Source organism: Nematocida ausubeli (assembly GCF_000738915.1).
Source record: "Nematocida ausubeli strain ERTm6 chromosome Unknown supercont2.1, whole genome shotgun sequence".
Taxonomy (NCBI): Eukaryota; Fungi; Microsporidia; genus Nematocida; species Nematocida ausubeli.
In genome coordinates, this window is record NW_026515634.1 from 37063 (window position 1) to 62106 (window position 25044).

At 41.5% G+C, this 25044-nt stretch overlaps 20 protein-coding genes and 1 non-coding gene across 21 annotated transcripts; 7 read left to right on the forward strand and 14 right to left on the reverse strand.

Annotated features, from left to right (window-relative positions):
* Window positions 1-160: 160 nt before the first annotated feature.
* NESG_00020 (uncharacterized protein) lies at window positions 161-313 on the forward strand (the record flags this gene model as incomplete). The annotated part of the gene is made up of 1 exon (XM_053047681.1): window positions 161-313. One exon carries the CDS (start codon window positions 161-163, stop codon window positions 311-313), a length of 153 nt encoding a protein of 50 aa, XP_052905506.1.
* On the forward strand, window positions 294-1679 carry NESG_00021 (uncharacterized protein; the record flags this gene model as incomplete). The annotated part of the gene is made up of 1 exon (XM_053047682.1): window positions 294-1679. One exon carries the CDS (start codon window positions 294-296, stop codon window positions 1677-1679), a length of 1386 nt encoding a protein of 461 aa, XP_052905507.1.
* Window positions 1680-2002: 323 nt separating this feature from the next.
* NESG_00022 (glycyl-tRNA synthetase) lies at window positions 2003-3811 on the forward strand (the record flags this gene model as incomplete). Its single annotated transcript, XM_053047683.1, has 1 exon — window positions 2003-3811. One exon carries the CDS (start codon window positions 2003-2005, stop codon window positions 3809-3811), a length of 1809 nt encoding a protein of 602 aa, XP_052905508.1.
* Window positions 3812-4145: 334 nt separating this feature from the next.
* On the reverse strand, window positions 4146-4643 carry NESG_00023 (uncharacterized protein; the record flags this gene model as incomplete). The annotated part of the gene is made up of 1 exon (XM_053047684.1): window positions 4146-4643. One exon carries the CDS (start codon window positions 4641-4643, stop codon window positions 4146-4148), a length of 498 nt encoding a protein of 165 aa, XP_052905509.1.
* A 42-nt stretch (window positions 4644-4685) lies between these two features.
* On the reverse strand, window positions 4686-5357 carry NESG_00024 (uncharacterized protein; the record flags this gene model as incomplete). The annotated part of the gene is made up of 1 exon (XM_053047685.1): window positions 4686-5357. One exon carries the CDS (start codon window positions 5355-5357, stop codon window positions 4686-4688), a length of 672 nt encoding a protein of 223 aa, XP_052905510.1.
* Window positions 5358-6158: 801 nt separating this feature from the next.
* Window positions 6159-6620, reverse strand: NESG_00025 (uncharacterized protein; the record flags this gene model as incomplete). The annotated part of the gene is made up of 1 exon (XM_053047686.1): window positions 6159-6620. A coding segment is annotated over one exon (462 nt), but the record flags the coding sequence as incomplete, so codon positions are not given.
* A 119-nt stretch (window positions 6621-6739) lies between these two features.
* NESG_00026 (uncharacterized protein) lies at window positions 6740-7180 on the reverse strand (the record flags this gene model as incomplete). The annotated part of the gene is made up of 1 exon (XM_053047687.1): window positions 6740-7180. The coding sequence occupies one exon, from the start codon at window positions 7178-7180 to the stop codon at window positions 6740-6742; it is 441 nt and encodes a 146-aa protein (XP_052905512.1).
* A 275-nt stretch (window positions 7181-7455) lies between these two features.
* Window positions 7456-8961, reverse strand: NESG_00027 (uncharacterized protein; the record flags this gene model as incomplete). Its single annotated transcript, XM_053047688.1, has 1 exon — window positions 7456-8961. The coding sequence occupies one exon, from the start codon at window positions 8959-8961 to the stop codon at window positions 7456-7458; it is 1506 nt and encodes a 501-aa protein (XP_052905513.1).
* Window positions 8962-9062: 101 nt separating this feature from the next.
* On the forward strand, window positions 9063-9698 carry NESG_00028 (uncharacterized protein; the record flags this gene model as incomplete). The annotated part of the gene is made up of 1 exon (XM_053047689.1): window positions 9063-9698. One exon carries the CDS (start codon window positions 9063-9065, stop codon window positions 9696-9698), a length of 636 nt encoding a protein of 211 aa, XP_052905514.1.
* A 961-nt stretch (window positions 9699-10659) lies between these two features.
* NESG_00029 (uncharacterized protein) lies at window positions 10660-11109 on the reverse strand (the record flags this gene model as incomplete). Its single annotated transcript, XM_053047690.1, has 1 exon — window positions 10660-11109. The coding sequence occupies one exon, from the start codon at window positions 11107-11109 to the stop codon at window positions 10660-10662; it is 450 nt and encodes a 149-aa protein (XP_052905515.1).
* A 29-nt stretch (window positions 11110-11138) lies between these two features.
* Window positions 11139-11630, forward strand: NESG_00030 (uncharacterized protein; the record flags this gene model as incomplete). Its single annotated transcript, XM_053047691.1, has 1 exon — window positions 11139-11630. The coding sequence occupies one exon, from the start codon at window positions 11139-11141 to the stop codon at window positions 11628-11630; it is 492 nt and encodes a 163-aa protein (XP_052905516.1).
* A 474-nt stretch (window positions 11631-12104) lies between these two features.
* Window positions 12105-12935, reverse strand: NESG_00031 (uncharacterized protein; the record flags this gene model as incomplete). Its single annotated transcript, XM_053047692.1, has 1 exon — window positions 12105-12935. One exon carries the CDS (start codon window positions 12933-12935, stop codon window positions 12105-12107), a length of 831 nt encoding a protein of 276 aa, XP_052905517.1.
* A 5-nt stretch (window positions 12936-12940) lies between these two features.
* On the reverse strand, window positions 12941-13198 carry NESG_00032 (uncharacterized protein; the record flags this gene model as incomplete). The annotated part of the gene is made up of 1 exon (XM_053047693.1): window positions 12941-13198. One exon carries the CDS (start codon window positions 13196-13198, stop codon window positions 12941-12943), a length of 258 nt encoding a protein of 85 aa, XP_052905518.1.
* A 28-nt stretch (window positions 13199-13226) lies between these two features.
* NESG_00033 lies at window positions 13227-13308 on the reverse strand. The gene has a single exon. It is a non-coding gene; the product is annotated as a tRNA-Leu (tRNA).
* A 369-nt stretch (window positions 13309-13677) lies between these two features.
* NESG_00034 (uncharacterized protein) lies at window positions 13678-14040 on the reverse strand (the record flags this gene model as incomplete). The annotated part of the gene is made up of 1 exon (XM_053047694.1): window positions 13678-14040. One exon carries the CDS (start codon window positions 14038-14040, stop codon window positions 13678-13680), a length of 363 nt encoding a protein of 120 aa, XP_052905519.1.
* Window positions 14041-14528: 488 nt separating this feature from the next.
* NESG_00035 (uncharacterized protein) lies at window positions 14529-15842 on the reverse strand (the record flags this gene model as incomplete). The annotated part of the gene is made up of 1 exon (XM_053047695.1): window positions 14529-15842. The coding sequence occupies one exon, from the start codon at window positions 15840-15842 to the stop codon at window positions 14529-14531; it is 1314 nt and encodes a 437-aa protein (XP_052905520.1).
* A 485-nt stretch (window positions 15843-16327) lies between these two features.
* Window positions 16328-17161, forward strand: NESG_00036 (uncharacterized protein; the record flags this gene model as incomplete). Its single annotated transcript, XM_053047696.1, has 1 exon — window positions 16328-17161. The coding sequence occupies one exon, from the start codon at window positions 16328-16330 to the stop codon at window positions 17159-17161; it is 834 nt and encodes a 277-aa protein (XP_052905521.1).
* A 799-nt stretch (window positions 17162-17960) lies between these two features.
* Window positions 17961-19619, reverse strand: NESG_00037 (uncharacterized protein; the record flags this gene model as incomplete). The annotated part of the gene is made up of 1 exon (XM_053047697.1): window positions 17961-19619. The coding sequence occupies one exon, from the start codon at window positions 19617-19619 to the stop codon at window positions 17961-17963; it is 1659 nt and encodes a 552-aa protein (XP_052905522.1).
* Window positions 19620-20286: 667 nt separating this feature from the next.
* On the reverse strand, window positions 20287-20985 carry NESG_00038 (uncharacterized protein; the record flags this gene model as incomplete). The annotated part of the gene is made up of 1 exon (XM_053047698.1): window positions 20287-20985. The coding sequence occupies one exon, from the start codon at window positions 20983-20985 to the stop codon at window positions 20287-20289; it is 699 nt and encodes a 232-aa protein (XP_052905523.1).
* A 257-nt stretch (window positions 20986-21242) lies between these two features.
* Window positions 21243-22070, reverse strand: NESG_00039 (uncharacterized protein; the record flags this gene model as incomplete). Its single annotated transcript, XM_053047699.1, has 1 exon — window positions 21243-22070. One exon carries the CDS (start codon window positions 22068-22070, stop codon window positions 21243-21245), a length of 828 nt encoding a protein of 275 aa, XP_052905524.1.
* Window positions 22071-22442: 372 nt separating this feature from the next.
* On the forward strand, window positions 22443-24458 carry NESG_00040 (uncharacterized protein; the record flags this gene model as incomplete). Its single annotated transcript, XM_053047700.1, has 1 exon — window positions 22443-24458. One exon carries the CDS (start codon window positions 22443-22445, stop codon window positions 24456-24458), a length of 2016 nt encoding a protein of 671 aa, XP_052905525.1.
* Between the last annotated feature and the right edge of the window lie 586 nt (window positions 24459-25044).

Sequence of the window (25044 nt, forward strand, 5' to 3'; positions counted from 1 at the left end):
GCAGAAGTATGCGCATGCTTGTTTCTCTTATATTAATTCCTCTTAAAGAAGGCCTGCTGTATAAAAGGCTAGCTATCTGTAGCTTCATGCACACCTCTATTTTGCAAAGGCAGCAGCCTCTTCAGAATATAGCTTTTTTATAATTTGCCTGTTCTTCCACATGTGCAGAAATGGAATGAATAGAGTACTAGGTACATGCACCCTGCACGCAAAGCAATACTATGAAGAATCTACACATGCATACTCCACTTCAGATATACTGTGTATATTCTATCATGATTTTAAAATTTTTAATGGCTTTCTCAGTGCATAAAGAAATAAACGACATACTCAAACGGATTGGCTTCAAGGAGAAGACCCCAATCCAGAAGAAGCTGCTTCCCTTTGCAGAGGAGAAAGACCTCATAGGGCTCTCTGAGACGGGAACTGGAAAGACAGCATGCTTTGTGGTCCCCCTAATAGAAGAGCTGGCCGATGACCCATACGGCGTGCACTCTCTTATACTGACACCAACGCGAGAGCTGGCTCTGCAGACCAAAGAAAAGGTTGACATAATGGGGAACTACTTTGGCATAGTGTGCGAGATTATACACGGCGGCATGGACACACACAAGCAAGCTGCAAGATTGCAGAAAAAGCCACACATTGTGATAGCCACTCCCGGGCGCCTTGCATCCATGCTTTGCTCAAAGGAGAATGTCTCTGTGTTTAAAAGAATCAAGAAAATAGTTCTGGATGAGGCAGACCTTCTTCTTAACAGCGACCAGGCACTTCCTGTCTACACTATTCTCTCAGAGATTCTTAAGTGTGCTCCCTCTGCACAGATTCTTCTCTTCTCTGCAACAGACATAAAGCCCAGAGTGGCTATTAAAATTCAGGAAGATGGCATGGATAGGATAGAGCAGGCAGAGGATGCCATTAGCGAGAAATCAGAAGAAGCATGCGAATCCAGCGAGAAAGCTAATATATGTGAGAAAGAGAACAGGACCACCCCCAGTGCACCGGAGAACATCGATGAAATAGTTGAGAAAACAGTGTGCCCTGCTCTGTGGAGACTTATCCTTGCGCGAGAGACTAAAACAGTTGACACCCGGCAGGGATCTATTCCAAAGACAATCAAGCAAGAGTATGCACTTGTCCACAGGCAGTCCAAGGATGCATACCTAGCAAGACTGCTGCTGGAGGACCACAAAGAGACAAAGGTCATTGTGTTTATGAACCGAGCAGATAACTGTGCAGTTTTGGCAGAGGTCCTTCAAGAGCTGGGCATCAATGCAGTGGGGCTAAGCAGGTACACGGACAACAAAACGCGCCACACGTCCTTTTTCCGCTTCCGGTCCGGCCTGGCAAGAGTGCTTCTTACAACAGATGTGCTCTCAAGAGGTCTTGATGTGAAAGATGTTGGCTGTGTCATAAACTACGATCTCCCAAACAGCCACACAGACTACATACATAGGATTGGAAGAACAGGAAGACTTGCGCAGGAAGGATACGCGCTTTCTTTTGTTACTGCAGAAGACATAGCAATTCTTCGCAACATTCAGAAGAGAACCTCTACAACCATCGAGGAGAAAGAGCTGCTTCCTTTCACCACAGCCAGACTGATGAATAAGATTACAACACACAGAGAGTTCATTTCCTCCCGAATAGAAAAAGCCATTTTAAAAAACAAGCGATAAGTATAGGCATACATCACCAACTGCATAAATAAATAACAGTCTTATACGCTTCTCCAAATTCCAAAGATAAAGCCTATGATGCAAACCGCACAGATCTCAGCATATCTGCATCTCTTCAATCAATATAGCCTGAATTCTCTGACAAGTAGTCAAAAAGGGATATCACTAGGTGTATTATAAAAAAGACAGTTTTTGCAAAAATAAAACCAAATAGCAGAGCTCTGCGCCTGCCCAAATACAGCCTAAAAGCACTAGTGAATTTTTTCTACATACACAACAGGGCACAAGACACATACTTATTCAGAATATTGAAAATTCTTTTTATGGATACTAAAATAAAGGAAAAGAGAGAGAAGCTTGAGCAAGTTGCAAAGAGAAGATTCTTCTATACGCAAAGCTTTGAGTCGTACGGAGGTGTTTCCGGGTTCTTTGATTTTGGGCCTAACATGTGTGCCTTGCAGAACAACTTCTTATCTATCTGGAGAAACCACTTTGTTCTGGCAGAGAACATGCTTGAGGTGGACACAGCAATCATCACGCCTTTTGAGGTTCTAAAGTGCAGTGGGCACGTTGACAAGTTCACAGACCTGATGTGCTCGGACGCAGTGACTGGCGAGGTTTACAGAGCTGACCATCTGGTAAAAGACTATCTTTTGAAGGAAGCTGAGAACAGAGGTGGCGAAGAAAAGGAAGCAATGAAAATCAAGGCAGAAATGATCGACTCCTTTGGGCAGGATGAGCTGCAGAGTATTGTAGACACATATGGCATAACAAGCGAGAACAAGAATGGACTGACCAAGATAGCCCCGTTCAACCTTATGTTCAACACAATTGTTGGCCCAGGAGGAAAGACACAGAGCTTTTTGCGCCCAGAGACTGCCCAGGGACAGTTTTTGAACTTTAAAAGGCTGCTTGAGAACAATGGAGATAAAATGCCCTTTGCAAGTGCAACCGTTGGAAAGGCATTCAGGAATGAAATCAGTCCGAGAACAGGTCTTTTTAGAGTACGCGAGTTTTTAATGGCCGAAATTGAGCACTTTGTGCACCCTGAAGAAAAGGAACACCCAAAGTTCTCCAAGTGCAGCGCCACAGAGCTGCCTCTTCTCTTCCTACAGAAAGGAGCGGAGAGCCAGACGGTTAGCATGCTAAGCATGGAAGACGCCGTGCAGCGCGGAATTGTGAACAACCAAACTCTGGGGTACTTTATCGTTCGGGTGTACCAGTTTTTGGTCAAGATTGGCATTCCAAAAGAATCAATTCGAATTAGACAGCACCTCCCTACAGAAATGGCGCACTACGCAACAGACTGCTGGGATGTGGAGATAGACACTGCATTTGGCTGGATAGAGTGCGTGGGCATTGCAGACCGGGCATGCTACGATCTGTCTGTGCATAGCAAAAGAACTGGAGACAAGCTTGTTGCACGAAGAAGACTTGCAGAGCCCATCAAAGAGAAAAAGACCGTTGCTGTAGTCAATAAGAAGGAGCTTGGTGCCAAGTTCAGATCGAATGCACAGAAGGCCATGGAGACAATTGAGGCTCTAACAGAGGCTGAGATTGAGCAAAAGAAGATATCTGAGAACACGATAGAGGTGGATGTGCTTGGAGAGAAAATAGTTGCACAGATTGAAAGGCTTGAGATTGTTAAGCACGTTGAAGAGTACATCCCCAGCGTAATTGAGCCCTCCTTTGGAATAGGAAGAATTCTGTACGCCCTTCTGTGGCACTCCTTCTGGATGCGCGAAGGCGATGAGCAGCGCTCTGTGTTTAGCTTTACTCCAGGAATGTCCCCAATAAAATGCAATGTCCTCCCACTGCAAGAGGATGCTCGATTCTCAAAGATCATAGCTGAGATGAGAGAGGCAATCGTTGAAAAGGGCATCAGCTGTAATCTTGATGAAAGCAAGGCTTCTATTGGAAGGCGATACGCCCGTGCAGATGAGATAGGCATTCCATTCTGCATAACCGTTGACTTTGACACGCTTGAGGACTCTATGGTCACTCTTCGGGAGAGAGACAGCACAAAGCAAGTGCGCATTTCTATTTCTGACATTCCTTCCACTCTTGCTAGGCTTGTTAGAGAAGAGATAGCCTTTTCCAGCTTAGAAGGCATTCAAAATAAGACAGAATAAATTGTCTAGGTGCATATTCACTAGTTTTCTATTAAATTGAACAAGAACACTTCTAATCAACTCTAACGAGCTATTATTCGGGTTATTTTAGTGTGTTTAGTTATATCTGGTTATTTTCTAACACAGTACACGCACAGTTTTTGCACTAAATTATTATATTTATACACTTTATACTAGAACATACAACAATTTTTATTATATTTAATTCTCTTGGGCTGCGTCCTCTACAGTGCTTTGAAGGCATGCACTTCTATTCTTTTCTATAGCCACCCAGATTGTATGTACTTCATATATATTTACTGTATCTTTACGCACACGCAGATGAAATGTCTAACTACTTGGCATACCTTCTTTCGCTTTTAAGCCCTGCCCCAATTATAAAGTACTTTGCTCCATCTACATAAATAATGAAATTGTACATTGCCTTTGGAAATATCTTCACTGCTTCTGCATACGCAATGGCAAGCGTGTTTTTTGTTTCGTTTACCACCACCCCCTTCCTTAACGATTCTTTTTCAGTGATGTCCTCTCGGTGCTTTATTGCAGAAATTGGAGCACCAATCAGCTCCATTTTGTAGAGTGCGCCCACCATGGCAGTATTTCTATTTTCTAACTTCATCTGCTGTATATACTTGAGGAAAAGCATCTGCAGCTCTTGTGCCGATTTTTCCGTTATGTGCTTATACGGGAACTCTGGCTCCTTTGTTTGAGGAACCTTGCTTTTTTGTGTATGCGGGGTGTTACCAAGCCATATTTGAAGAGTGCGCGGATTTGCCTCTGAACTTGATGACTTCTTTTGCTTCGACAAAAAATGCTTCTCAGCATTGAACATATAAGAAAATAAAAGACTTTGAATTTTTCATTTATTCACTCTTTACATATACAATACCCCATATGCATACTCAAGGAAGCATGCCTTGTTGCTATCGTTAAGACAGCAGACAATCCACTTAAGGGAGGAAAACAAAGACTTAAGGCTTTCTTCGCCGTACGGTTCGCCATACATGCCATTCTGCCTGCCTCCTTGGCAGTAGAGCAGCTGTAATGCATACCTAATCATCTTAACCATTTTTCTCTTAAGTGCTTTAATTGCCTGAGAGGGATTTGGCTGTTTTTTCGCCTGTCTAATCTTTACCCATAAAATAGAGAAGAATCTTGCTACCTCTAGGTCACTATAGTTATCCTGTCCGCATGGGTCTGCGCACCTGTTGACTGGTGGGCATATCTGGTCACATGGGTTTGGTGGGCACACTGGTGGGCATAATGGAGGGCACACTGGAGGACACACCTGATCACATGGGTTTATTGGACATACTGGAGGGCATACTGGAGGACATAATGGAGGACATACTGGTGGGCACACTGGTGGACATGGAAGCTCACATATATTTGCCCCATACTGTATATTATCCATGTAGAAGGACTGCTGCTCATCTACTGCCTTGCTGCTGACTACTGTGCTTTCTGATTCAGCCCTGCATATAGTCGACACTGCGGCAACTATCATAGCAAGATATGCTTTTTTATATAATGATTGGAATTTCATAGTGCCTGAAAAAACAAAATGTGTATATATAGGTATTCTCAAAGGTCTAGACTGATCGATCGGCTAATTAAAGAAAACACTAAAGAGTACGAATAAAGATTTGTCTTTTTCGGGTTATATTTATGGAACCAGCTTAAGGCAAAGCTAATAATTCAAGCAGGAAAAAGCGTGCTTGTCATCTGCCAGATAGAAAATCCAATCTGCACATGTCTCACTTTAACCCAGCAGAACTTGAAGAGACAGTGATATGTGATTTTATCATTTTGGAAACTGTAGATGGGGTTGAATGAATACAACTCATACATGGCTAGATTCAATTAACCTCTAAACACGAATTGTCTAAATTCTAGAAAATGATAAAAAGAGAGAAACTCTTGTGAATACTAAGGAAAATGAGAATGCATGGATACTATAGGTTTTTGTTGCAGGGGAAGCACAACTGCCTAAAGCATTTTAAATTAGCAGATTCTAAAGAACTTTCTATTGAGAGTGCATACACGCAGTGTATATTTTTAATGCACTAGTTTTCTTAGTTCAAAGTGCTTTACATCAGCACTGTACATAGAAGCAATTAATAAAAGTATAAAAAACATATAAGCAAGATTTTTATTCACAGTGATGCTTACAAATGCTAATTTCTTTAGATTTTAGTGCTTTATACGAATATATACCCAAAACCAAGTATGTAAAATTCATAGAGCTATTTTCACAGCTAAGAAATATGCTAGATAATTATCTAGAACTTCTGATTTAATTTGTATTCTGGGTGCATTCTCAAGATAGATAACAAGAGTGCTTTATCTATTCTTTAGACCACTTCATATCCCTGTATTTATTTGGCCCTCTTGGTGGATTTCTTCTTGGCGGAGTTTTCTTCTGCTCGCTTTCCTCTTCTGATTGCTCCTCTTCTTCATAAGACTTGTCGTCATCAGATGGGATTTCTTCCTCAGCGGGCTTTTCTTCCTCTGAAGGCTTCTCTTCCTCGGATGGTTTTTCCTCCTCTGAAGGTTTCTCTTCCTCTGAAGGATTTTCTTCTTCAGTGGGTTTCTCTTCATCAGACGGCTCCTCTTCCTCTGATGGCTTTTCTTCTTCGGCTGGTTTCTCCTCTTCGGATGGTTTTTCTTCTTCACTAGGTTTCTCTTCTTCAGTGGGTTTCTCTTCCTCTGAAGGCTTTTCTTCTTCAGCGGGTTTTTCTTCTTCAGAAGGCTTCTCTTCCTCTGAAGGATTTTCTTCCTCACTAGGTTTCTCTTCACCTGGTTTCACTCCTTCACCTGGCTTCTCTTCCTCTGAAGGATTTTCCTCCTCACTAGGTTTCTCTTCTTCAATGGGTTTTTCCTCCTCAGCGGGTTTTTCTTCCTCGGATGGCTTCTCTTCACCTGGTTTTACTCCTTCACCTGGCTTCTCATCCTCTGAAGGTTTTTCCTCCTCAGTGGGGTTCTCATCCTCAGATTGTTTCTCTTCTTCAGAAGGTTTTTCTTCCTCCTCAGCCTCCTTCTCCTCTTCAGAAGGTTTCTTATTAGGCTTCTTGTTGGGCTTCTTATTAGGTTTTTTTTAGGTTTCTTGTTAGGTTTGTTGTTATATCTGTTTCTATACAATATGGGTACATATGGGACGGGCATATACTCTGAATAGCAGCATGGGTTTGGAATGCACTCATCATAACAATTTTGGATAACCACACAGTTGTCATTGCCATATAGACCATACAAACTCTCATTCTTCATATCTGCAAGGTTTACAGAATCTTTTCTTTCCTCTGCCTTCTCTTTACTGAATGCTGTTGCCATCGCATACGCTGTCTTTCCTATAAGTAAAATCCTCATATCCCGCTTGCTTTACTGTCTATTTATACCTTTTGTTCTTTGCATCGATTCAATCCACTTTCTTATTAAAATCACACACCAGAGAGCCACTCTCTTAGGCTACTCTTTTTGAGAAATTTAATTGCCTGAAAATAAAGTCAATCTATCTCTGCCCATAGCCTTCTCTTATTGCAGTATCTGCTAAATTACAAGAAAAATGCCTGCTCTCAAGCCCCATCCATTTTTATTTGCAAGATCTTCCAGTGAGCGTCTTTCTGTGAATGGAATTGCAGCGCCTATTCTTCAACTAGTATGCTCTCTGCCTTATTCAGCGAAAGACTCACAATTGTGTACCAAGCCCAAGTCTGTATAAACTGCCAAACGACGAACGTGCCCATCGCCTGGATAAGTTTAGCCCCTTTTCCCTTTGTTTCTTTATCCCCCACCAAGTCTTCCTTCTTTTTTACCCTTAAGAGCACGGTGTAGCACATGCTAAAAAGAAAAATCGAAATGCACAGCGTGGTTTTGTAGATAGAAACAAGCCTCACCAGATTTGTGAGTACATCCCTAATACCATCTGCTTCCACGGAATTTGATACTTTCTTGTTATTTAAAAAGCCTAGCTTTCCTTTTTTGATATGCTGAACATATAAGTCCGATATATAGCTTCCTATATTCCCAATTGAGTAGGTCCCCTGGGTTGCAACCCACCAGATCCTATAACTTCCGTAGATGAAGATCATGAAGTTTACTACAAACAACATGCAGTTATGATATATCAACGCATTTCGCCTAGGCACTATACTGAATATTATATAGATTAAAAAAATCAGTAAGTCTGTGTAGCATGTCTTTAAAATTATTCCTATATTTCTCAGGATTCCTTTATCCAGATGTAGTATATACATAGTTCCGAATATAAAAGATATATGAACTATGCTAACTAGCCAGCTAAATACCATCTCGCCAACTTCAAACCGGCGCAGTGCCCACACCCCAGCGTATGATGTAAATGTGAATAGAGCGTCAAAAACCTGCACATACTTAATTGCATGTGCATATGTATTACTAGAGTCAGAACTCTCTTCATACTCAATCTCCTGGAAGAAAAACAGAGAAAAGAGCCGTGTACAATACAATGGAAGAATCATCACAAAAGAAATGTACAAACAGCTCATTTCTTGGCTACTTACCCACTTCAAGGCAGCCTTAATCTTGTTAAAGATGTGCTCTGCTTTATTGTAAAACAGTGTCATTGTAAAGACTACAGCCCCACTATTTTCTTGCTTCTTAGCCTCCTTCTCAATGGGGTCTTCTAATTTTAGTATAGCAGGCTGATCAAAGTCTATTATTTCATCAGTCTTGTTGGTATATAGTATTTTATTGGCTTCTTCTTCAGATATTTGTATTAGAACACTCTCTTGTTTTTCTGGTATTTCTTTAGTCTTTTTTTCTTTGGATATTGCAGCTGCAGACTTTTTTTTCTTCTTTCCTGATTTATTCTTTGGTGTCTGTTTGTTCATATTTACACTAACTTCTGTTCCTTCTGTTGCTTCAGCCTGCATAGATTTGCCTTTATCACCACGCACACCCTCTTCCTGCGTATTCCATTCGTCATAATATTGGGTATACTTTGGTGCTGGGCCTGCTTCTATCTCTGCCAGCACACTCTTGTCATTTTTCGGCCTTTGGGATGTATTTTTCTGGGTGTTTCTTATACGTTTGTGTGTCTTCTTTTTTGGTGGTGTTCTTTCGTTTAGATAGAGGTCACTTTGCTCGCTAAAATCCCAAGGATTTGCCATATTTATTTTTGCACCCGCCTCCGCATTTTATAAATATATATTGTTTAGATCTGAGCGAGTTTTTGATTTACGATATGCTTCTTTAATTTTCACTCCGCACAATGCCCATGGCACAAGACTATGAGAAGAAAAAAGAGAAGAAAAGTATAAAAGAAAGTGCATCTGCTGAGGAAGAAAAGAAAAAAGAAAGGCTCACACCATACAGCGTAAAGGACTTTGTTCTATCCAAATACGGAATTCCCCTTCTGAAGACACTTGAAGAACCCTTCAAGCAGAGGCACCGTGTGCTGACAGAGCGCAAAGACAAGCGCTCTCTTTATAAATACATGCGTGCACTTGTAAATATGTACACATCCTGGGCCAAGTCTTCCCCGCTATGCGGCAACAAAAGGACAAGAATGTACACGCTCTTAAAAGAAATTGAAGTGGTTGCAAAAACACAAAAAGAGCCTCTTCCCAGCACTACGAGTGCAAGTCCGCTGCCAATACCTAAAGAAAGAAGCCCACCCACAGACAAAATAACCCCAAGCTATGGACAAGACTCTGAGAGCATGGATACTTTCTTTGACAATACTACGTATAATATGCAGTCATTTTCACTGCTTGACACCACACAAACAGAGACAGACACGCGCCTTGATACAACACAGACCAGCAGCATATCTGATCTGCTAGATATATCTAATGACTCATCAGACAGCATTATGATAGGCAGAAGAAGGTCTAGAGGGGCTTAGCTACCTTTGATAAAGACAGCTCCTATCATTGCATTGAAATATATCATCAACTCTCATAAATATAGAATGCCTATTATAAGAAAAGAGACACTTGTATGTCCAAATTACATGATAATACTCTAAAACAGAAAGTGTATCTCTAAGAATGTTTATTTGTATGGTGCTGCAAGTATCTGGATTTACTGTGAATGTAGTATTTTTTGTTTTTGATTGTTCTTCTTTGTTGATGTATTCTGCATCTTTAATACTCTCACGCTATTTTATAGTGCCCTTTTGATTCGTATATTTTCCAGAAGTATTTTCTTTTACATCAGAAATCACAAGATCTTAGAATAGAGGGGTAGAAATTTTACTACATTAATAATAAGAAGCATGCTGCTAGAACCAGACTAACCTGAATTTTACACAATGTGCAATAAGAAACTATTCCTTTTTCTCTTAATTTAGGTGTAATTTGTATATATCCTCTTGCTACATAAAAGATCATCAATACCAAAAAAGTAGTTCTATATGAATATGCTACTAAAGGAACCTACAGATGAGTATAAAGAGATAAAAATACAATAGAAAATAAACATCTAAGTCTAGCATATTCGCTTGAGTCCATAATATTAGCTGTTTTCTGTGTATATGCGCATAGAGTCTGTACGAAGCCCACCATGTAAACAAGTAGAATATCTTAATAACATTGCCTTATCTATGTTAAACCATATGTAATTAGAATTCGGGTTATATCTATTTAAATGCCTCTTATTTGGCGTAATTTCTACTAAACTCTTCTCTATACGCATAACCTGTCTAATAATATAATCCGAAAGTGGCTAGCACGTGCATACTGTGCAAAATAAAATCATATAACCCGAATATAAATTTAGACTACAAAATGCAGAGTTTATATACATGCCACTCCATATGCTATCAATACTCTGATGTGTGCAGTACTTCTACAGTGCATCTTACATCACTCAAATATAGATAAATCCAGTCTCCATTCATCAGAGCAATTAATTCCAGCCATTGACTTAATATACTCCTGCACAGCCACTCCTACAAGTATATTTAGATACACCTCTGAGTGCTGTACAGTACTCCCTGCATTCAGTCGCTGTGTATATGCTTTAGAGATTAGCAAGTTACTAGTTGAAATATACAGAATTTTTTGGTCCTGCTCTGCTGCTCGAAAGCTTTCATGCATGGCCTCTGGCAGATCAAAGACAAATACCCATGTTTGCTCTATCTTGCATTCATTGCTTCTGCACACATGTGCCCCCACCTGCGACAAAAGCCTAATCATATACGATGCCATTCGCTCTTCTACAACTCCTGCTAGATGTACGTGCGATGCAAGTATCTTTTCTTGGGTGTCCTTTCCAAAAAGCTTGATCTGCCTTGAGTACTTTTCTTCATCCATTCTTTTTCCAGCGCAGCAAAAAACTTTCTATGCAAAGCGAAGATGAGTGGCTTCTGTTCTCTAATACTAGCAGCAGACAGCTCTTTTTTCTACTAAATGACATGCCAACCGAAGTGACAGAGACTCTAAAACAGCAGATAACTACCCTTCTTCCATCTGTAACAGACAGAATAGAGACTTTATACCCACGCGCAGTACAAATACTAGAGCCCACTGTGCTGCTTCTTCTGCTGACTGGCCTGCGCTCCAAAGGAGTGAAAGAGATGGAGATTCCTCTCTATAAAGGCATTGAAAATGTAGGAAAAAACAACCACCCGAAAGTATATGAATGCCTTCAGATTAAGTGCAAGAAGCTTCCTGATGAGGGATGGCTCTACTATGCAGTAAAGGATATAGCAGGAAACAGGAGGGAGCAAGTAAAGGGGATTGCAAAGCACTTCTTATTGGCTCTGTGGGAAGACATAAAAGAGTTTGGCCCACACTGGAACTCAGTGCACAACTACCGAATTACATACGACTAACACTAATACACTCCAGATGCATGCTAAGTAAGAGACCTTTCACACATGTGCAAAGAAAAGTCTTCAGTTTTTACTAAAATGAATGCTTTTTATTTAATATTTTATTATCACTAGCTCTACACCAAGACCAAATAAACTCACAGTGCAAATTGCTCTTCTTTAAAGTACGTCTTAAGCAGAGCAAAACTACCCCTAAGCACATCTATTTAAGCACATACTAAGTTCAAATACTTTTTAACCACAGGCCATACATATAGACTCAAATGTTTATTTACTTAAAATATCTCACTAACGTATTGTATATAAATATATCGCATTCTAGATGAAAATGCACTACTGCTAATCTTTGCACACCACCAAGAATATATTAGCGAAATACCATAACTTAAAGACTAAAAAGCAATAATACTGTAACCCAAATTCTGTTTTTATTATTCATCTGCGTGCGGTTTATTAGCACAGCTGGCAATGCGTCTACCCACTAAGATACTTTTCCAAGAAAAAAAGAAATATCTCTTGCACCTTCTCCAGTGGAGGAGGCGTAGTGCGTATTGAGCTGAGAACATCTATCTCTGCCTGCCGCGCTATTTTAAGAGGAATTTCTGTGCTTTTTCTCTTTTCCTCCAAAACCCTATTAATAATCTCCTTTACACTCTGCAGATACTTTGTATTGAGCGTTCCTCCTGTCAGTTTTTTAGAAGATGTCCTTGGCTTGACAACATTCTGCAAAAGAGCCCACACTTTGTCTCCTGCTGTCTCTGCACAAACCTTAATATTTGCAGAGTCTGCTATAAAGCACGGCGCATCCCACTTGTCTGTTCTTCTTGGGGTCTCAAATATACGTGACACCACTGAAAACTCCTCGGTTTTTTCTGTTTTTGTGCTTATATCAAGCACACTGCCTTTCCCCTGAAGCACTTCCTCCATCTCTGGCAGGCTTATTTCACCTTCAGCCTGGTACTCTGCAGAACAGTACACGTGGGCCATGTCTATCCCCATATTCTTTGCAGTGGAGGATATTTCGTACCTAAGACCCTTGATGTGCAGTGGCGCATATATTGCAACCAGCACGCGCTTGCTCAAATTATTCTGGATAATTGAGCGCATAGTGGCCGTCTCTTTTTTTGCATCTACGCTGACAGAGTTCTGAATGACAACAAGAACTGAGTCAATTGTTTTTTCCTGTGTGCCTTCTGCATTCTCACCATTATTCGTGCTGTATTTTCTAATAACCTGCTGCAGTATGTCGCAGAAAAGATCCTTCTTTGCGCGTGACGGAAGGCCCGAAAGTATAAACAGGGGCATTGAATTTAATTGTTTGCAGATTTTTTAAATAGCAATACGTGGGGCTCTGGCCCGTGCCGCATATAATGTTTCCATCCCTTGCTTTGGGTAATTCCTATTGAGCGCCACTCTTCCTCCTCCAGCAGCCGGCCCTTTGGAAGCATTTGGGAAAGCTCGTTAGGAAGGATGACGTGCCTGTATACATTGTTGTTTTCGTCTGTGTATGTGTCGCTGTAGTATATCTGCTCTGAGAGCGCTGCTATGTCAATTAGATCACTGCCCATGGTGGTGTTTAAAAAAAGATAAAATAAATGACAGAAGAGGGATTCGAACCCTCGCCCTCGGAAGGACTAGAACCTGAATCTAGCGTCTTAGACCACTCGACCATTCTGCCTACAAATTGATTGCCTGGCTGGCCAGCTCTCCTATCCTCTTGTACATCTAAAAGTGCAAGTATCTCTCTACATCCTTCTGCAAAGCAAAAGTGCATTTTTATAAAAATATATTTCTGTAGAGACTTCGCCGTCTGCTGAATGCACTTCTATAGGAATATGAGATGGAATATCCTGCACATCTTACTGCAGGCTCTTCATATGCATGCATCCTGCAGATAAAAGCATTATAAGAAATTTCCTTGGCTCTTTTTGCACTCTGTCTCTGCGCATTCTTCTGCATGCATCTTGCAGGTGGAGTGTGCTGCACAAAGTGTGCAAATATATTTGTTAGCTAAGTTTAGTTATAGAATAGTGGGTACTCATATTATTTATTTCTTTGCTATGCTTCTTATCTTGTCTCTCTTGCTGAATCTTACAGACCCGGACTTAGCGACCTCAGACTCTGATGACATCTTGCTCTTCAGATCGTTTAATGAGAGACCAACAAAGGCTCTTACTGGCTTGGCGACCTTTGGCACACTTATGCTGGATGACTTGAATGCAACTGCCTTCTTTCTGATAATTCTTGAGGCAAGTGTCCAGCTGACCTTCTTTGGGTTCATTCCCATCTGCAGATGGCTTCTGCACTTTTTCTTTGCGAGCAAGAAGGTTGCTCCGTTAGGGCGCACCAATATTCTTCCCTTTCCTCTGTGGATTGCGTGTCCACTAAAACTGCAAACTCCGAATTTCATTCTGGGGTAAGCAAAAGAAAATAAAATAAATTGCTATTTTCAAATAGCAGTTGCTTTTTTCTCTCCACGGGGCAATTAAGACATATGCGCATGGCACTTCACTAGAGCACACGTGCACTCAAAATCCTTAAATACTATTCTTTACTCTAATGTCTGCGCGCACAATTCATTTTCATTCGATCTACTCTGTCTGGCAGATGTGCTGGTATGGGCCTCTGTCTGAAAGAGCATATATATTTTGCAGTTCCGCAGCCATGGCATTAATAGTATAAGTTTATTCACTTGGTTGGCAAACTTAGCGATAATATGCAGCTGCATTTATTGGAGGTTCTATTTAAAGCACATTTCATTTAAAATCCGTCTAGTTTAGAGTATCTGCATGGATGTGATAAAGCCATTGCACACGCCGTATTGTAGCAGACACCTTACAACCTGTCTGTAAAAAGAAAGAAACAGCCTGGTCTACTATTTCTGCACAGAGCAGGTCTCTATTTTTTCTGGTTTTCTGGGAGAAGCCCGTGGTTTTGTCTTCTCTGCTCCTTTCTGGCCTCTGCCTTTATATGGTTGTATCTATTCTTCATTGCCTTCTTGATCTTGCTCGGGACTATCTGGTGCCTCTTCATGTCTTCCAGCTGGATCACATCTCTATACTTGTTCTTGATCATGTTTCCAAGCGCTCTGGAGTTTTCCTCTGCTCGTGTGCATATCTTTGTGCTAGAGTTCGGGTCCAGCTTCCATATTCGTATATTTGTGTCTACACTTCCGGAAAGGATGTATGCGTTGTCGCTTGTGCAGCAGACTGCGTTTACGCTCTGCATTCTCTTGTTATGGTAGAGTGCCTCCTGTCTGTGTGTGACGTCGTTTGTAAATATCCGAACAGTTCTATCTGTTGAGCCCGTCACAATTCGCGTGCCATTTGCAGAGTGCTGTATGTCTGTTATTGCGGTCGTGTGCCCTCTCAGGGTTCTTGCCGGCGGGGTTATGTATCCTGTGTTGTTGCTTGTGTAGTAGGTGTTGTACATGTAGATCTCTCCGTTGTTGGTTCCTGCAGCTATTAGCGAAGGCTCTGACGGATCGATTGAGAGCGCGTTGATCTCTGCCTTTGCCACGATGTCAATTTCCTGTTTTCCTGTTCTGCTGTCATATCCAACGATCTTGTTTCCTTCAATTGCATAGAGCAGCGGCCTGGCATCCTGGCTTATGTACAGCCTTTTTGCCTGCCGCTCTCCTTTATAGCTTGCAATTGCCTTTATTCGGCTTTTGTCAAAAATTTCAATCCCATCAACCGTTGAGGCGTAGAACTGCGTTTCCCCTGCACCAACTATGTCCAGCACACCAGCCCCTGACACAAACTCAGTCTCCACCGGAGCAGACAGCTCTTCTACGGATCCTGTAAGAATGTCCGCATAGTTTACCTCTCTGTGCACAATGCGCGTGTCTTTGCTGTACAGCAGCGCGTCGTTAAGGAAGGAAATTGCAACTGGCGCGTTCTGGTTGAGTGATACGGTTTCAATCTCCTCCCGCTTGTTCATGTTCCACACTTTTACTGTTCCGTCGTAGCTAGTGGATGCGTAGAGAACTTTTGACGTGGACGATTTTACTATTCGGGTGACTCCATCAGTGTGGGAGCTTAAGCAGCCAATGAAGGGCTTTCTAAAGATGTGATCCAGCTTTATGTCCTTAACTGCCCGAATATACTCTTTGTGCCTCTCGTTCTGTGTTAGTTCACTCTCTGAAAAGACTCTTGTTTGCACGCTTTTTTCACTTCCTCTGTCTAAAGTAGCTATCCGGTGTATTCTCATGCAAATAAAAATTCTGCATCGCTGGGTTCTTTATAAAACAGCCAAGAATAAAAATACCAAAGAGTGGGCAAAATTCATTCTACAGTGCAGCAATTGCGTGCAGTAAACGCATAGGCATATAGCTACTATAATGCATGTCAGTATAACATAAATACGATGAAAGTTTCTCTATTTTACAATCTAGCACACAGCATATAAAAATAAGACCTTTACATGTACATGCTGTGCACTATGTACGTGTTTTTGGCAGAGTTCATCTGGACGTATGTATTTTGAATAACTGCTGACTATTTGGGCTATAATAAATCTAGGCATTGTCTTGAGCTTTCATATCTTGTGTCTACGCGCCTTCTATGCATTTAAAGTATTCTGCGTGTTTTTGTGACAGCTATGTAAAATGTTTTTGTTGTACTCTGCTTGATTTCTGAAAATAGCCTATTCGGCTGGTACTGCCCGTATGTTAACCTGTGCATGCGATAGAAATCATGTATACGAGTGCAAAACCCCTCTCAAAAGTGCCCTTTGTTCTTGTTGCTGCCTTGCATCTTTCAATGCTGCTCCACACCGCCTTCTATTGGGAGAATCGCATGATTCATCATATCCCGCTAATGTTCAAAACCATCTGGTATATTTTACTTGACACAAAGTGCTTTATGCAGGGGAACCTTGAGTACCTTCTGTGTATTTTCCTTCTCAGCGTGATAAAAGTCCTTCTTCTTCTCCGCTATGTCTCTGAAAACTGCAATATAATATCGACTCTACTATGGAACGGCCTGCTAAAGGTTCTTATATATGGTCTCCTGATATACTACTACTCCCCTATTTTCAGGCGGAATCTATACTTTATGTACGCATGGGATAAAACAGTGCCCTCTTTTTCCTTTGAAGATGCGTTTCTTCGCGCGTTTATGGAGATACACATTGTAAACACAGCTGTCCAAAAACTCTGGTGCTATCTGCATGATCTTGAAAGCAGCATAGCTGTGTTCACTTTTTGTAACGTTTTGAAAATATGCGCTGAGATCACTATGTACGCTCATGCTATATGCTACAAAAAAAGAAGCAGGTGTGTATTGGGTGTTCTGGTCGCTATATGGACTATCCACATGACATACAGCAATATTAGGCCATTCTACTTTACTCGTGACTATGCACCGCACTACCGCGCTGCTATTAAGTTTTATAATGAGCTCCGTATTGCAAACTTTCTTATTGTGGCGCCAATGTGCATATACTGCATTTTTATAAATAATGCAACAGAAGAATTTTCTAGTAATGTGATCAGGCCGTCTCTTTTTCGCTCTTTTATCGAGGCATGAGACTACTATATTTCTACTTTAAACACATGTGGCTGTTTAGTGAATTGTTTATCTATTTTCTGAAATTTACATCTTAAATGGTTTCTCTTAGTGATATATGCATATTCGTTTTCTTTGCGTGCTTATTTCTTATTTCTGGCTGATTTTCCATTGTATTCTGTGTAAAGGTCGCTTTATATGGCCTCCAAAATATTTAGCTAGAATCTTAATACTTTTGCTTTTCTGCTCTACGCATATGTAAATTATAAAAGTCTGCAGGCTTTATATGTATTTTTGCTGTGAAGAGAATATGAATTGTAAAAATTGAAAGTGTAGAAAAAGTAGAAACCATATTAGGAAGAAAAGACTAAAAATAGCAGGAATGGTTTAAACATACAGGGCTATATAATAAATAGACTAGAATTTGTTGATTCAAACTGCATATGTGCACTATGACCCGAATTTAGAAAGATTGCTGTGCTAGCTTCTGTTTCTGAATATATAAGTGAATCTATGCTATTCTGAATAGAACAGACAAACAGATACACTGATTTATATCTCTAGAACGCAAGATAGTAGTTGGATGTTTTAATTAATAGATGCACCAAATAGTAAAGCGCGTCTAGACATTCTTATGTTTCAAATAAAAAGTGCTCTAGCCAAAAGAGCATAATATATTAGCATAAAATATGGCAACAAAGTAAAGAATGAAAAATTCTATTGCTTTATATTTCTAAATCCAATGCAAGAGCCTAGTGTAGACCAGCATGCTTTATTTTAAATGCATAGCTGTGTTTTTCACATATAGTGCTCTGCATGTTTATTCGGATATAGGCTTTGGTGCATGCCAGGTAATGTCTTGCAGAGCAAGATCTATAATCAGCTGAGAACGTGCTGTGAAAGAGTGTACAATCGACGGGATTATTACAAAGACGGCAGTGCACAATATCTGCATAGAAATAGCCCAGAACCTCAGGGACCTTCCCTTGATGGTGTATTTCTGCAAACGCGCGCCAGTTGAAATGTATCGATCAAAGAAGGACATGAACACAAGGAATCCTATGATTAGCATGGTCATAATCATAAAAATACTCAGTCCTATGTACAGCGAGCTGTACGTGGACGCTTCGCTTGTAAAGAAGTCATTTCTGTCGCCCACCTGTATATATCCAAGAGGGTACATTCCCATCTTAAAGCACATGAATGTTTTTGTGATTCCTGCCAGACTCCCAAATACCATAAATAGCAGTGAGGTGAACACCCGAATGATCGGTGCTGCGCTAAAGGTGTACTTCCTTTGGTACACGTAGGCAACAATAATTCCAGGGATATCGACAAACATGGTGCACAAAAAGGCAATTGCACTATCCACAATTGAATAGAATGCGTCTGATGTGATCTGAATAGACTCCAGCATTGTCTTTCTAACACTGTTGCCGAGCGAATCAATGAATCCATGCCCGCACCGAGACTCTCCAACCATGGATCCTAGGAAGAACGAGACAATCTGAATGAATATGCCGTATGCGTTCACACCAGATATGATACTTGCCAGAATAACAGCGTATGTTAGAGGACTAGAATTTCTGCATACATTTCCTAGCAGAGCAATTATATCTGCAGCCAAGAATACGGTCCGGTCATTAATAAAGAAGGCGAGCGCGCTTAGAGGCATGGTTATGAATACCGCCCACATTGAAAGGATGATTGGCATGTACTTCTTTATCGCACTTTCCCCTGTCTTCTTCTCTTTTATTGCTTGGTCAAACTTGGCAAGACTGTCCTTTTCAGCCTTTCTTCCAGTGGATACATACTTTCTCCTTTCAGATGTGTAGATGTCCTCAAAAATCACTCCATTTTCTCTTTGTCTCTGCACGTATGGCCCATCCATGTCCAGGTTGCTTGCATCAAGTGGAATGTGGTGGTTTGTTACCTGTTTGCTAAGCCAGTATCCAACCGGTGCGCTGATAAGACCAAACACCAGACTGAAAAGACCTCGCTGCTCTAATGGAATCTTCTCTAGCACAGTGCTCAAAAGCACCATTGCCAACACAGACATGCACCCAACTACAGTTAGCATCCCAATCATATTGGCAGCTTTCTTTGCAAAAAACACCCTCTTTGGGTACATCCACTGCATACCAAACACGCTGAGCACTGTACCCAAATACACTGCAGATTGTATAATAAGAAAACTCACTAGAAGCCTCTTCTCGTAGAGAGCGCTCCCTATGCGGTGCAGGTTTATGCTTTCTAAAAGATCCTTCACATCCTCCATGTTATTAAAGGAGATCATTCCCCAATAAGAAAGAATTGCAATGTTTGCAATTATCAGTGCGCAAAAACACACAATTGTGGAAATGCTTCTAAAAAGAGCTTGGTTCGAGCCCTGGCCTTTGAAAAGTTTAAATGTCCTTGTGTTTATGTCAGAGAGAGACTCCTCTAACGCATTCAGTGGCAATCCGCGCGTATTCATCATACTTATAAAAATTACAATTTTTTCCGAATTATATGATCAAATTTGCTTTTTAATATGTTCTAGATCCAGAGTAGTTTTGCAGCCAAGCACTTTAGACAAATTAATTTTTTGGTGCACTGCTCAAATTTACTTCTAATAAGAATAGAAACAATAAGAAAATAAATCTTATTGCGAAATAACTGAAAATCTAGTGAATATCATTTTTAGTTCATAAATTGCCCCTAGTAGGTCAGCATAATCATATGAACAGTAAAACTAGAATAAAAGAAAGCAGACAAAAAGTATCAAAGCAACTAAAAATAAATATTCTTTCTATTCAAAATTATACTGCCTTCAACTACTTGGCTTTAAATTAAAGACTGAGTTTGTATGCTCATATAGCTTGTAGTAATATAAACAGACTAGGGGCTTCATTACCAACTGCGCAGATACTACCCGTTGAGATTCCAGAGTAGGAAGCTTACGCAGCGCTGTGTTCTGAGCTGTCTATTTTCGCGTGCTGTGTGTTCAAGCAGAACTGTACTGAGCGTAATTAGTTGCTGTGTCTGAACTCTTCACAAAAGGAAAAGAGGTATACGCTTAATTGTATTTATGGTGCTGCAAGCTAGAAGACAAACACAGTACTAGAATGTGCGCAAAACTATGGCATTCCCTCGATGCATGCGAATTATATTTCCACCTCCGCATCTTCAATATCCGGCAAGTCTTCAATCTCTGCATTGTGAGACTCTGCATGTCTGTGGACTGCGCCATACAAGTCATCCGACATTTCTATGATACCAGTTGCATCTATTTCCCTAAGAAACGAGCCTATGGGAAGAGCAGATGTAATTGCAGACCAGTCCAGCCTTTTAGCTACTCTGGCCCGTATTTTCCTTCTAACGTACCCAAGAAGAACGGTTTTTTTCAGAACATCTGACAGCTGTATTTTCATGGGCTTTCCGCTTGGTGTGTAGTTTATTTTTCGTAGAACACCCTCAGCCTCAGCATGTGTTAGAACCTCCCCGCCCTCTTTTCGCATTCTGTGGATAATTCCCTCTGCCATAGCCTTCTTTGAGTTCTCTTGCTCGTACTCCCGGGTTGCACTGTCCTTTCTCTCAGTTCCTAGTTTTAGAATTTCCTCTAGCGCTTTGCCATGGTCCTTGCCAAACTCATCCTGCACGCTTTTCTTGCCTGCAAGCTTCCCCTTGCTTATATCTGAGAATATGCTCTCGGTCCATAGGACTTCGTCCAAAGATGCAGTCTGCCTTCTGTACTCATAGAGCTTCTTCGGGTGGGCTGCTACCTCGTAGTTTCCGTGCTTTCCCTTGTACACCACCACAACTATATCTTGGAGCTTCTTAATGTTTTCTGGTGTGAATATCATAGTGAAAAAAACCGCATGCTATTTATTTCTTGCACAGCATGCATCTGGCAGCGTGCATAAGGCGGCCTGGCTATAGATCACTTGCAAAAAGGACAGGCTGTCTGAAATCAAGCACATAAGCATATCTTTGTGCATAGCCAATAAATTGAAGATATCATGCTTCAGCATATGCAGTCAATGCACTCTGCTCCAGCACACAAAGCGCGTTCAGTGCGCTTAGACACAAGATATACTAAGTAAAATAGAATAAAGCACGTTTATTTCTTTAGAACTGATGCAAGCTCTGGCATGTCGTACTCGGCAGCTGCAGCAAGAGCCATGAGGTTTCTTGCTCCAATCTGGAGCTCCTGGCTGACGGTGGATTCAGTTACGTATCCAGCACCAAGAGCAAGAGCAGCAAGAGTGCTCACTGCCTCCTTCACCATTGTCTCTACAGACTCTGGAGTAATCTTCAGATACTCGGTGTCGAAGAACTTTCCGTCGGAGTATGCGTAAAGCACCTTCATCTTGTAGACGAATGGGGTGACTCCAAGAAGAGCAAGCAGGGCTGCTTCAGAGTGTCCTACTCTCTTTCCCTCGTACAGGGCCTGGCACTTGGATAAAATCTCAATCTTACCCTTTGTAATCTTGGTGGCAATTCCAAGAGCTTGGAAGAATGCAGTCTTTTCTGGGGTAAGTCCAGTTGCAATTGGCTCAATCCATACGTCGCACTGGGAGAGATCTCCTGGCTTGGCAACAGAGTGCACCTTGTTCTTCTCAAACACATCCTCAATCTCGCTAAGAGATCCGTTGGTGAAGACGACTCCCACGTTGTTCTTAATGACTTTTTCTACCTCCTTGAGCTCTGGGTTGGTCTCTGCCAGCTTCTTCAAAGCGTTCTTAATAGTGGTGTTCTTTCCCATTAAAAACTCGCCCTTTCCTCGCAGATCCTGTCTAATCTCCTGGCACTGGTTGGAAGAGATGTTTATCATGTCCACAATCATGAACTTTTTGAAGGATGCAAAGAACTCCTGGGTTCTGTCGTGTACCAGGTTCTTTCTGTTGGTCTTAATTGTTTGTTTCTGTTGTTGTTTCACTTGCAGCATTGATGTTGTTGAAATGTCAAGGGTGTAAAAATAAAATAATTTTATGCTCTTTTACTGGACATCTGTCTGAAATATGGGCTTTTGGAAGTATTTGAATTTCATATTTAATTTCATGCTCTTTAAACACAGCGTATACACTGTGTGCGCACTGACGGGTTTCTTCCTTTGCGCGCACCCAAAGCAGCAAATGTGCGCAGCTTTCAAATGCCACTTCAGTAGCTAAACAGAGAGCACCCACAGATGCTGCTCACAATCTGCAAAAACGTTCTAGAGTAGATTGCACTAAGCACGTGGATATCTCTTTGATGTTGTTGTAATGAAAAGACCACTCTGTATGATTTATTTATTTATTTAATTCAAACATAAACACAAATGGATCCGCCAGTGGCTAGCATAAACACAGAAAGATTCACATCTCACTGGGAAGTAATTCAGACAGAGGCAAACAAGCTCGCAAGCGGGTTGGAGTGCAGCGGCATGTTGATATACACAGCCATATACCGCATTGTGTGTGGCGGAGATGTGTCATATGCAGTGCGTCTGCATTGGTGCATTGGGAAGTTCTTCTTTGCCTTCTGTGTGAAAATAAGAGAGCGAATTAAAGGAGACGATTGGGTTAAGGAGTATGCGAATGCCTTTTGCATCTACGAGAAAACTGTAAAGACCATAGATCTTCTATCTCTCCACTTGAATGAGGCGATTTTGGAAAATAAAGAGTGCAAAAATGTGCGGGACTTGGGGTACATCATCTGGGAGCGGTGTATTCTCCGGCAGAGATACGAGGGTAACCTTCCGTCCCTCTCAGAGTCACTTCCAAGCAAAAGAGAGTATGCAGAGGTCTGTCTCCGCTCGCTGAGCAATATAAACACAAATCCGAATGACCGGTTTGAGTACTATCGAAACAACTATGAGGCAGGCCTTTTCTCTGTGATCATAGAGGAGTTTAAGCACAAAGTGAGCATTCACATGGAGATGGAGCTGGCCTCCTATCTTGTCAAGTGCAGCAGGGCCATCAATGAGGCAATAGCAGCGTATTCAGCTCTGCTGCTTCCCATTTCTCTTCCTATTCTGGAAGAGACACTTGAGAAGGTTGTGTTCTCCAAGCACACCCACATCATGAGGGAGCAGATGAGAATAGTCCTGCACAAAAAAAACAAGCAGAGCATAAAAAGCCTGTGCAGCGCGGTGCGCCTATTAACTAAAAAGGTCTTTCCCGCCTTCCTTGAGTGCTTGAAGGAGTTTATCAACGCGGAGTGGCCAAGCGAGAATACATGCAGCGCAGCCATATCTGCGTATAGCAGACTATCGGATCTTTTCCTGTCGGACACGTGCGAAAAAACGCGAGAAGTTCTGGAAAATGTGCTTGCTCTAAAGATTGGCCGCCCTGGCGTCGGAAAGGAGCTTGCCCTCTATCTTGAGTCTCTTATCAAAACAAAACATGTTGAAGAGGTTGAAAAGGTGAACGTTCTACAAAATGCAATCTCCAGCAAGGACGAGAAAGACGTCTTCTACTCGACGTACATCTCCCGTCTAGCAGAAAGGATATTTTCTCTGCAGTTTGACTTTGAAGTGGAGCAGGAGGTTGCAAGCCGTCTGAACATGCCGTGGGTGCTCAAAAACAAGGTCACAAAAATCTTCAAAGACATGGTGCAGAGCGCAGAGGAGAACCAGCTCTTCAAGCAGATGTATGGTGCAGGCGACTTCCAATATCTGACACCAGAGAACAACCAAGTGTTCTTCTACAGTATCATCACAACTGCATGCGTCTGGCCCATTGCAGAAGAGGCCGTGCAGATCACACGCTTCCCGCCCGAGCTTGATGGAATTCTTTCTGCGTTCTCTGGGCAGTATCTTGCCAAGCACCCAAGGCGCCGCCTAATCTGGGCGGACACTCTGTCTACCGTTGAGGTTGAGATTATAACCAACAGAGCGTACACCATAGAGATGACTCTCACGCACTATGCAGTCCTCTGTGCAGTTGAAAAGACCCCGAGCACCCTTGATAATATAGCAGAAGCTGTTGGCCTGAGTACGAAGTTTACGGCAAATGTGCTTGAGTCGTTTGTTCGTCTTTCAATTGTAGTGGTTAGAAACGATATCTACTGCTTTAATGACAGCTTTTCGTGCGAGCAGGAGATAATAACAATCAAAGCAACTGAAACCACAGAGAGAAGAATAGGCAACAGAAAGCCATACTACCAGGCCTGGATATCGCGCGCACTAAAGCAGTTAAAAGAGTGCGGGTTGAACAGTCTTTCAGAAACTCTGCAAAACAGCCACACAAATATATTTGACTGGAACAAACAGGAGTATCTGGATGCGCTGAAAAACCTAAATGATAGAGGACTTGTTGAAATCGTTGACGCCACAGTGAAGTACCTTCCATAGCGAACAAGGCAGCGAGCTGAATAGCTTTCGATGAGGTGTGCTCTGCCAGTACTAGGCTTTTCATGTTTGCTGATGCTACTTCACATTGTTTTAAATAAATCAGATAATTAAACAGATCTACTGCAGATAGTGTGCATATTTAATCAATCCCATATCTAAGCGCATTTCATCAGGATTATGCGCGTGACAACTGCTATGCATAGGCTTTTCTGCACCATAGCCTATCTTTTGTGCATACTATCTGAAAATAGTCTTGTGTGCTACAGAGTGTACACTGAAGTGCGGTCTGGACTGTGTTCTGTAAGAGTCAAGCTGCCTCTAAACCCAAGAAAACCTCTTTTAAAGGCGACTTCAAGGCATTAAACGATCTCACACAAGTCTATTAGGCATGTATTGTGTTGCAAAGCGCATATTAGAAATACTAAATGTTTTTATGAACTCAGTATGTATGTACGTAAACATCTTTGAAAATACAAAAAGAGAATATTTCTATAGAGGCACTTGTATACAGCGCACACCCCAATGCGATCCTACGTCCATTGCATAGTTTTCATGACGATCTACATGCTCACTTTCAGCCCAGGCT